The sequence below is a fragment of the Alligator sinensis genome, unplaced genomic scaffold, assembly GCF_000455745.1.
Source record: "Alligator sinensis unplaced genomic scaffold, ASM45574v1 scaffold78_1, whole genome shotgun sequence".
NCBI lineage: Eukaryota > Metazoa > Chordata > Crocodylia > Alligatoridae > Alligator > Alligator sinensis.
Genome location: NW_005842171.1, coordinates 1,985,871 through 1,997,181, shown reverse-complemented (window position 1 = coordinate 1,997,181; position 11,311 = coordinate 1,985,871). Strand labels below are relative to the sequence as shown.

Below are 11,311 nucleotides of genomic sequence, written 5' to 3'. Positions count from 1 at the left end.
CCCGGACACTCTTTCCTGCCTATGCAGGGGGTCGGACTCAATGATCTATTGAGGTCCCTTCCGACCCTAACATCTATGAATCTATAAAATTGACACCCTGTTTCAACTTTATGATGTCACTTCGACTTACAATGCTTGATCCAATGCGACGCCATGCCAGCGAACAAGTTCGCTGTGTCGCGTATCTCCCTGGAGAACATCTGTCCAAACATGCTTGGACACTTTCTTTAAGACAAGACTCCAGAAAAACTTTCAGCCAAGACTCCTGAGAAGACTCCAGCCAAGAACCCTTGAAAAAGTCCAAGCAAGAGCCCTTCAAAAAGTCTAACAAAGTCACCTCAAAGAAGTCCTTCCAAATCAATATGATTGCTATTTATAATATAAATACATTAATGTAGGTATATTATTCATCTATAATTGATCGAGTACAAAATTCTGGGGTATTTTTGGTGAAAATAGGGTATCAGGCCTTGATTTAGGAACCAATCCCCCATTTATAACATTGTTTCTTATGAGAAAATTGGTTCCGAGTTGCATCATTTTGACTTAAGACATGGTTTTCAGGAACCAGTTGTGTTGTAAGTCTGAGGACTGCCTGTAACATCTGTCTTCACCCCTACATCTAAGCACTTTGTGACCTGGTCATAAAAAGAAGCAGGATCTGCCTGCTATAAACCCATGCTGGTTTCCCCTTAACATTGTATTTATTACTTGCTGGCCCCCAACAAATGTGATCCTTTATGATTTTTTCTAAGATCTTGCCAAGAATAGAGGTGAGGCTAACTGAACTATAATTCCTTGGGTCCTCCTTTCTCCCCTTCTTGAAAATAGGGACCACATTGGCCCTTTTCAAGTCTTCTGGGACCTGTCCTGAGCACTACAAGCTCTCAAACAGTTGCACCAGTGGTTTCACTGTGACACTGGCCAATTCCTTTAGTACCCTTGGGGGAAGATCATTGGGGCCCGCTGACTTAAATATGTCCAACCCCTCCAAGTGCCCCTTCACTAGGTCAGCGCTATCCGTAGGTGGATTGGTATTTCTCTCACACCAGACTAAAGTCTTATTGGGAGGTGTGTTTGTATCTGTGTCCAGGAACACAGATGCAAAGAAGCCATTTAAAAGCTCTGATTTATCCATCCTGTCTGTTACGAGTTGCCCTATACCATTCTGTAGAGGTCCTATATAACCCTGCGCCGCCTTGCTCTTTATGTACTTAAAGAAGGACTTTTTGTTAGTCTTAATTTTTGTCGCCAATTTAAGTTCAGTATCTGCTTTGGCCTTCTACACTGCTTCCCTTCAAGCACGTGTCAAGCAGGTATACTCTTCCTTGGTAATGGACATGTTGAAAAATGCTGCAGCTTTAAAAAAAATCTCTTTGGCAAGAAGAGTTCTCCCTTTTACATATAGATCTCATGAGAGTTGTACAGAAAAACAGTTTGAGTTAGTAAGAAATATATTTCAGAAACAGTGGGGAAACATGACCTTGCAAAGAACATAGGTATTGATTTGTAAGCTATGTTATTCATGGAGCATATGATGTCCAGTTGCATTTTCTCCCAGTTAACTTGAATATATTTAAGATACTGATTTTGACATGTTAAGTCTTAGCTACAGTAAAGACATTTTCTGCCCATCTAAAGTTGAAGTTCTGAGAACATCACTTCTATCTTAAAAAAAGCCTGCTTAATTCTTCACTTAACTAATTCCTGATTCAGTGAAGTTGCTTTGGTTTTGGAATATGCTGTAAGGTACATGTTTTCTTTGGCCAGATAGGTCAATTTTATTAATTATTGGTTTTGGTTGACCAGTCATTATCTATATATGTGTAAAGCAGGGGTTGTCAACCAGGGGTACGACCCCCAGGGGTACTTAGAAAGGTTGTAGGAGGGGACAGTGCAGGCTCTGAGGGATGGCAGTGGTCTCCCCCCTGGCGCATTTGCCTCTTACCAGGGAGAGGGGGAAGGACATGCTGGGTGCCAGTGACCCCATGCAGCACACCACGGCGCCTCCATAACCTCCACCCCAGCTCACACTCCTGATTGGCTGCTACCCCCTTACACAGAGCTATGAGGGTCTGAATAGCAGTGGGGGCTGTTGTGCCTGCCCCTGGCATCGCGAGATTGGCTGCGCACAAGGCCTGTCAGCAACCTGCAGAGCCGCAACCTGCCATGGGAAAGTGGGGTGGTGCGCGGTCAAGCAGGACGGTGGTAGTGGGGGCTTCCACATGCCAGCCCCCCACGTTTGGCCCTCCTCCCAGTGCCACCACTATGTGCACCCCTGGGAGAGAATGGTGAGTGCTTGCCCCTGGATCAGCATGCGGGGCAGGGCAGGCTGCAGCTACAGGCTGGGGCCAGGGCAGTGCCTGGCTGTTCCCGGAGTGGGTGTTGGGCCAGGCTGTGCTGGGAGGGGGTTGGGGGTTGTGGCAAATGTTGCAGGGGCTGCAGCCCCTCCCATAGCCCTGCTCCCAGCGCTACTGCTGCCAGCCCCGAGCGGAACCTGGCACAGCCCTGGCCCCAGCCCACCTCCCCATGCAGATCTGGGGGTCACATGCCTCCGTGCCCTCCTGCGGGTGTGTGTAGCAGCAGGAGCTGCCGCGCCTTTGCGCAGCTCAGTCCTGTGCCCCACTCTGGCTGTGCAGCATTGGCCCCATCCCCAGCCCAAACCCCACTGCCTCCCTCACTTTCTTTGTGACTGAGCTTGGCGGGGGGACTTAAGTGGCTCATCCAGAGGCATGGTGGGGCTCCCGTTGCTGCACACAGTGGGGAAGCCAATGGGGGGCACGTACCTTGGACCCCCCCCACTACACCCCTGGACGTGCCACCAGGCTCTGATTGTCCCATGATCCAGTCCGGCCGGGGCCCCATTCACGATGAATGGGGCCCCGACTGGGCAGGGTTGTGTGGCAGTCTCCACAGTGCAGGAGGGAATGGGGCAGGAGCAGTGGTGAATGGTTCACCCCTGCCCTGCTCCCTCCTGCACTGTGGTGGTTTCGATCCCCAGCCCCACTCCCTGTCTCACCACGGTGGGGGGTGCTCAGACTGAGGTTCCTGTAGTAAGGGAGGGAGCAGGGCAAGAGCAGGGGCTGGGGTGAGTGGGGCCCAACTAGGGCCCCACTCACCCCAGCGCCTGCTCCTGCCTGTGTCCTGCTCCCTCCCTCACCATGGCGGCTTTATTCTGCCCCCCATGGACCTTTCCCCTCCACCTACCCCTTCACCCACAGATTTACCTGCTGGGGGGGGGTGTGCGTGTATGCGTGCACTCAGCTCTCCCAGATAATTTTGGGGGGAGCTTTGCCTCTACAGCACCTGCCACATCCCAGTCCGAGCCCCAGCCCTAGTCTCATTCTGTCCCTCACCATGTGGGCCTTGATGTGCCCCCCGCCCTAAAAACAAGAAAAAAATATAAAGGGGCACATGAGCTGAAACTTTCAGACTGAAGGGGTACACTTGTTAAAAAAGGTTGAAAACCCCTGGTGTAAAGGATATGATAGAAGTGTCTTATAATGTGGGTTTCATATATTTAAAATTCACCTGAAATAAATGTCTTAAGTGTTCTTGTTTTCTGCACCAGAAATCAAGAAACCTTACAACCCAGAGCATGAAAATATTGTGTATAAATGAGAAGATTAATGAAAACCATTATCCGTTATTTAAGTCCCATTTTGAAGGAAGTTTTAGTGTTTTAGAAAGGTTGACGGTAATAATAATGTAACATTTAACTTACTTGTATCCTTTGTTGGTGGTACGTCTGGTATGCTCTCATCATTCTGTAATTTAACGTTAGTGTCAGGGGAATCAATCATACCATCCTCCATATGTAAAAGCAAAAGGCAAAAAATAGAGTTCATTAAAGACTTAAAATGTACTTCTACTTAAAAATGTACTTTCTGCTCTTGTTACTATAAACCAATTAGAAAATTATATATTTATATGCATTTGACAATGCTTACAATGTTGTTTGTTCCCCCTTTTGTTTGTGGACTTTTCGCATAAGAAGTAGATGGAGACAAGCATTTTTTAAAAATATAGAGAAATGTAAAAAATATTTGGGATTGGCCACACATGGAATAGGGATATAATCTATAAGTACCCATCTGAAACTGATTAGATTTAATATTCAAAAGACCATTAGCAAGGAAATAACACTTAGGAGGGAATCCAGCCACACTGTGCTGTATCCAGCAACGTCCCTTCCCCCACCACTGGAACAGTGAGGGGGTAGGGACCCTGACCTGAAGGGGCAGCTGCCCTTGTCATGGTATCCTGGGGAGCGCAAACCTCTTCCCAGTCCGAGTGCTGCACTGCGGGTGGGAGCGGGGTGGACATAGCTATTGCAGCCTGCACAGGGCAAGCAGTGGTGGCAGGGCTCCAAGGGGTGGCTATGGGGGCTAAGCTGAATTTTTTGGGTGACCATAGCCCCCCCCAGCCGCTCTAGCACTGCCACCGCCACTTGCCCTGTACATTCTGTGGCAGCTCTGCCCACCCCACATCTGCCCATGGCTCAGCTCGCCAGGAAGAAACTTGTGCTTCCTGGGACACGAAATTGTGAATTGAGTAGGTCCCTACACATAAATGGTTTCTGCATGAAGCAGGAAGTGATTCAGCAAAAAGTTGAAATCTGATTTTTATAAAATGTACTGTCAAATGCACAACATTAGGCCAAAAGTAGTTAGCCTTATCACATCAGTCTGCAGTCAGGCAGGATAGAGTTGCACCTTACGAACCACTTGAATTGGATTAAGTGAGCTGTTGCTGATGCATACAAAAATGTATGCATCTCTGATTCAGTTGGTTTATAAGGTGCAACTCTACCCTTCACTAAGCAAAGTGAAAGGGGGCGATCTTCCTTAATATTTCAATGTTTTAGGCCTTTACAATAATAATAGGTGTAAGTTGTTTTCAGATGAAAATATCAATGCTTTCCCAAGCATTAGTGACTGAAGTGTATAGTCACTGCAGTACTCAATATATAAATTTGCAGGTTTAGGGTAGCTTCCTTTATTGTACTGTAAATCTAAGGTATTTGGGTTTCTTGCTGCACAATTAGATAATTTTCTATCACAGAAAACATGGGACTAGTCTATGGATAGACACGCTATGAGCACCCATATATAAAAAAATGCAAGTCAAGTCCAAATTTCATTAATTTTGTTTTAAAAAACATCTTTCAAAGGTTAAACATGTTTCCTGGTGTCAAGTTTAAATACTAGGGCCAAGTGCTGAACCAGCGAGGTAGAAGCAATTTCTGTCTAAAAACTCCATAGTGACTGTGGAACACAACGCAGAAAATAGCTTTGCATGATTGCAATAGGCTCAGTGCCTGCTTATACGGGAAGAAGGTAGAAGGATCCTTGATCTACCCCATATTTAGTTCCACCTCCTCCTTGTATATTAGTCTAGTTGGCAAAGAAAACTGTAGCTATAGAGGCATAGGTATATTTTTTTTATAACTATTACAAAACCATATTGAAGTTTTACTTCTGAATACTTGTGCCACCTTAGAACTTACTTCTTCCTCTATAAAATAACCAATTCATAAGACATAGTAAAGGTCACTCCATGGAAGGCTTATATAACAACTCTGAAATAGTCCAGTTACTTATTACTTGCAGTGAATTAATTGGCTTTGTAATTTCTTATTTCCGTGAATCGTACTAAATATGTAAACACAGTGGATCCCAACTTGCAAGTAATTACAGTGATAATACTGTATTATTGCCTTTATAGACAACATAAAAATTAATATTCAAACCTTTATAATAAAACATAAATAATATTTATTGCGAAAGAATGAAAAGTCGTACACATTAATAGTGTTAAGGACTGAGTTAAATTTTGCATTTAAGCTCCGAGGACATTTATACACATACTTTTTGTTGCCGCAACTTTTATACATTGATACACATACTTTTTGGTTCCTGCACTGTGTCGCATGCAGGTGTATAAGTGGTGAAATGCGTGTCAGTGCACTTTTGAACTAAAGCACCTTTGATGTATTTTAGTTCAAAAGCATGCTGCTGCCATTTTGTCAATGCTAACACTCATTTCACTGCTTATACAATTGTAAGCATCGCAGCACTGGGTGCTTTTCAAACTGCCTGGTGCTACAGTGCTTGCATGTGTAAAAATGCCTTGAAACATTTATTTTTAGCAGTGTTGTCTGAATATTAAATTTAGATATATGACTGATAAATGTATATGACTGTGACTATAGTATAGTCGGTGCTTTTCTGCCAAATAAATCAGAAGTGCTCAACAAAAAGCATTGAGCAGCCTGTCTCCTTCCCCAAGGAGGAATTGGGAGGGGAATTTTATTTCCCCTCCCAACAAATTAATTTTATGTGATCTATGCCAATTATGGATATATCTCTTCTGTAGCTGCTGCTTCTCCTGATACGTGAAAGGCTTTCTAGTGGCACCCAATTCTTATCTGTGCAAATAGTAGTGACTCATTTCTGTTTCCTGTTTCCTGCCTTCATCTCCTTTTCTTTAAGATGTAGTGCAGGGTTTGGCAAAGTTTTTGGGCAGTGTCATAAAGCACCCATAAACCTTGACTTGTAAGATGTTGGCATGTCAGGGGCGGGCTCTGTGGTGGGTGGCAAGGGCCTGTTCAGAGCCTGGGCCAGCTGTGGCAGGTAGCTGGGAGGCTGCAAGCAGCTACACTGAGGTCCACGGAGCCCTGGAACAGCTTGTTGCCAGCAATGGGTGCAGATGTGCCTTGGGGCTGATGGTGGGGAAAAAGCCGGGGTTGCACAGCCACAACCAGGATTGAGCCTTCTGTGCCTTTCTGCCCTGAGGGACACATGCCAAGCAAAATGCCTTCATATGCCACACCCTGGCATGCATGCTGGGGGCTGCTGACCCCTGATGTATTATCTCGTGCTGTGCTGTTCTTCATTTGCTTCCAAAATGAACTGTAGCATCTGGGTTATTGTTCTCTAAACCCAACCTTTTTAAGGAGTAGAAGTGCTTGCTTGGACTAACATTCTTCTTGTTCCTGTATTTTCCAAGCAAGAAGAAGCAACATATAAACATGCTTGCCCAGAAAAAAAATTGCTTGTATGGAATGAGCAGGTCATCTCATCTCCTTCCCCCATTGCTCTGCTTCTTATTCCAGCAACAGTCCTCTGTTGATATTGGTTGGCCCTTCTGTCTGAAGCCTGTTCAAGTGAGTGGAGAATATAACTCTGCTCTGTGTACCAGGCCTCTCCTTTGTTCCCCTTGACATTTTTAAGAGTGGTAGCAATCATATTCTCTTGACTTCAGTGGAGAAAATGGAACTGTTACTTTTAGAGGTGCCCTGATACGTCAGTCCATATCGTATTGGCACCGATAAAAGGAAAATTTACATTATCAGCAATCAGTTTTTTTGGCTGATGTGGCTGATAATGTCACTGATACATGCCGTATGCATGCATGCACATGGCCAGGAGTGCAGCCTGGCAGCTTGGAGAGCAGCGTCCAGCTGGTAAGTCTGTGGGGCAGGGAAGGGGCATGGGGGAGCAGATCGAGGCCCTGTGGTGAAGGAGGGAGTGGGGCTGGGGTTGGGGAGGCACTGCCCAGGCTGCTGCTACAGGCTGGGGCCGTGGGCAGTGCTGTGATCTTCCCGGAGGGTGGGCTGGACCAGGGCTGCGCTCGGTGGGGAGGGACGACAACAGTGGTGGTGCTGGGAGGGGGGGCTATGGGGTGTGCTACAGCCACCCCAAAATTTGCCATAGTCCCCCTGAATCTCCCCTCCTAGCGCCACCACCGCCTGTCCCAAGTGCAGCCCTGGCTCAGCCCCACTACTAGGAAGAGCCCAGAACCACCCTCAGTGGCAGCCTGTCCTCACCCTGCATGCAGGTCTGTGTGGTACACCTCCCCATGCCTTCCCCGGGAGTGTATGCAGTGGCGGGAGCCACCCCACCCCCTGGACCAGCTGCTCTTCGCTCCGTTCCATACCCTGCCTTGCCTCAGCTGTGCAGTGCCTGCTCCTGCCATAGCCTCAGGCCCATTTCCTCCCTTACCATGCAGGGGCCTTGATCTGCCTCCTCCATACCCCTTCTCCTCAACAGACCTATCAGCCAGATGCTGGTCTCCAAGCTGCCGGGCTTCAATATCAGCAATCGGATCAGTATAGGCTAATATGGTTACCTAATAATTGGCCATTAGTATCGGCCCAAAATATCTTTATTGGTACACTCCTAGTTACTTTGCACTTATAGGAAGACAACATCGCATGCATCTTGGTTTATATCTGTATTGACATAATTGAACATACTATAGTGAACACAGAGCGGAAGCGTTCTGGTGTATTTTTGGAGTAGTCTTTGTCTCTTGCATTCCAATATTTGAGTTGTTGTGGGGGGTCTAGCAACATTTGTGGGCAGAGTACGCAAAACACCCCAGCCTTGACTTGGAAGATGCTGGTGTGCCAGGGTAGATGGCAGGGGAGCCACAAGGGTCCCAATCCTTGTTGTGGCCGTGCAGCCTCTTCCCTGATGCCCTCCTGGAGGCATGTGTGCACCCGCTGCCAGCAACAAGCTGGCAGAGGGCTCCACAGACCTTGGTGCAGCAGCTTCCAGCCTCACTGCCACCTGCTGCAAGCAGCTTGGGCTCTGTGACGGGTGGCAGGGTCCTGCCCAGAGCCCAGGCCGCTCACAGCAGGTGGTGGGAGGCTACAAGCCACTGCACCAAGGTCTGCAGAGCCCTGACCCAGCTCATTGCTAGCAGTGGGTGCACATGTGCCTCTGGGTAGAGGGCGGGGAGCTGTGAGGGGCCCAGCCCTTGTTGCAGCAGTGCAGCTCTGGCCCCTTCCCCACTGTCTAGCCTAAGGTGCGTGTGCCAAGCAAAATGTTTTCATGTGCCATGCTCTGCAATGCATGTGGGGGGTTGCCGACCCCTGTTGTAGAGTTTCAGGGTTAACTGTTCCCAAAAGACTAATCATACTAAACATGGAAAAGCTAAAACCTACCCTGACATACCCTACTTTGTTGGTTGCCAAGCCCTGCAGCTTTACACTTTAATGACTATTTTTAGTTCCAAGTTGAGGGTATTGTTTTAATCATGGTTTTTTTTTCTGTGTAAAATGAATCTTTTATGTTAGCTTTTCAGTAAAACACATACTTAATACACATACATAGCTTAATAAAATTAACTGTGAAGATGGCATTAAAACATCACTGTTTCTAATTATTTTTTCTTTTTAATATGTAGTATTATATACAGGAAGGGTAAAATTATGAATCCAGGGAGAAACTTTCATTCTATGTAGTGCTTTCAAGTAATTGTTATAATTTAATATGATTGCCCATTATCTTAATATGCTATATTCACTTGAGGTAAGGCTTTGCTGCAGTGGTTAATAATAGTTTTAGATAGGGCCTCCTGGTATTTCTATTAAATCCCTCTCTTCAGTGGTTTAATTTAGTTTAAGTATGTGTTCCTGATAGAAGTTTGTCATCTAAAATCTGTGCGTGCGTGCGTGCGCGCACGCCATTGCCAATCTTGGGCCAGAAGGAAGTGTGGCATGTGTTTGTGTGTGCGCGCCGTTGCCAATCTTGGGCCAGAAGGAAGTGTGGCACATGTTTTGGTTATTTTCAATGGATAAAATATTCTGGCAAACTACAATTGCACAAACTGTTGCACACATTAAATAAAGATCTTTTTTGCACCTCATTGTTTAAATTGGGGATATGGAACAAGTTTAGGCATACTGTAGCACATAAGGAACTAATTAGTTTCCTTGCTGCAATGAAAACACTTCAGTGGAAAACTGGATTTGATGTAGTTAATCTACTGCATTCCTAAAACTTCACTTAGTGGAACAAATGGCCTACAGAAGACCTCCAGTTTACAGTGTTATGCACTGATATGGGTATTTGAATAACTCAAATATGCATTTGCTGACAGTGTTCCCTTTTAGTTATATACTTCTGCTTTTTATCCAAGAAATAATTTATCTTTTTAACAATCCACTTTTGAAAATCCTATCATCTGCTGTTGTGTCAGATTTAGTCATTTTTAAACACGGCAAACTTTTTAGGTAACCACTTACAGATCATTTTAGTTTTAGGGATTTCCAGTTGTTAAACATTGGTTTAGACCAGTCTTAATTGCAGAAATATGGTGGTGGAATGGGATAAAATGTTAAAGGTGCCCTGCATATTGTAGGTTTGGAGTGGAACAAAGTGAGGAAGATCTGAATTAAAAAAGAAAAGCGGAGTTTACTGTTTTAACTGTTTCAATCCATAACTTATACTAATTCGACTCTCTTACTCTGCTAATTCTCTCTCTCACATTTTACTGTTTATGAAGAAAATAAGATGCATATTCAGCAAGAACTTGTTGTTTTAATAAAAATCATCATAAAAGCCTTTTGGTATTTGGAATTACCACTGTATGTGCATACATATTTTCTCTTGTAGCTTGTACTGAAAAAATTGGTATTAGTTTTCATTTATCCTGCCTAATTCTAGATGTAGTACATTAACTTCAAGTTCTTAACTCTTTTCAGGTGAATTCTGAGTACAGCAGTAAGGCTTGTAACTGTTCCTTCTACTATAGTCTGAGAATTTGCACTGAATGCTCTTTTCTTTCCAAATCTCCTTTCCCAGTTAAATACCTTGGATTTACTTCAGGAGTATTACTCCAAACTAAACAGTGGGGGGTGCTGTTGAGTACAGGTATTTGCACTCTTCTCTATTGCCTTCAACTCTGACAAATATACTGTATTTCATGGTGTATAAGGCAACACAGTGTATAAGTCAACCCCAAATTTTTTATCAAAAAGTTAGTTTTTTCATATATCCACTGTATAAGTCAATTTTCACTTTGATGTTCGTCAAAAAAAAAAAAAAAAGGATTGGGCCCTCACATGCTGGTGTGCTCCAGGGAAGTTGGATCAGGCGCCTGGAAGCTCAGGCAGCACACAGCCAGCTAGCAGCTTGGCCAGCTGGATCCTGGGGGGTGCTGCCACCACGGAGGGAAGGACCAGGCCCCCCCATAGCTCAGGGGCTGCCTGGTGCACCAGCAACCAGAGACAATCCTGCCGGGTGTGGGGCCCAGGGCAAATCAGCCTGTGTGGGGCCCAAACATGAAGAAGCCAGCAAGGGAGATAGGGGGTGAGTGGCCAGATGTGAAGGCAGTGGCGAAGAGTCACCAGCACTAAGCAGGCACTGCAGGGGGGGCCGTGGCCAATCCGCCTGGATCCATGAGGCCCCCAAAGCACGGGGCCTGGGGCGGTTGCCCTGATTCGTGTGTGTCCCGTTTCCTCCCCCCACACCTGGGACACAGCCCTGCTAACAACTAGCTCCATGGCGGTGGGGGGGGG

At 45.7% G+C, this 11,311-nt stretch overlaps 2 protein-coding genes across 11 annotated transcripts in view; one reads left to right on the top strand and one right to left on the bottom strand.

Moving 5' to 3' along the window:
• CENPP (centromere protein P) overlaps positions 1–11,311 on the top strand; it is a 320,121-nt gene that overhangs the window by 64,766 nt on the left and 244,044 nt on the right. The gene's annotated exons all lie outside the window — the stretch shown is intronic.
• The window catches only part of OGN (osteoglycin), a 35,945-nt gene that overhangs the window by 22,394 nt on the left and 2,240 nt on the right, over positions 1–11,311 (bottom strand). Inside the window, exon 3 of one of the 2 annotated variants that reach the window (XM_006025877.3) lies at positions 3,725–3,824. In XM_006025877.3, coding sequence (XP_006025939.1) covers positions 3,725–3,824 — 100 coding nt within the window. The remainder of the gene's footprint in view (positions 1–3,724; positions 3,825–11,311) is intronic. The other variant, XM_006025878.3, reaches the window with a different exon arrangement.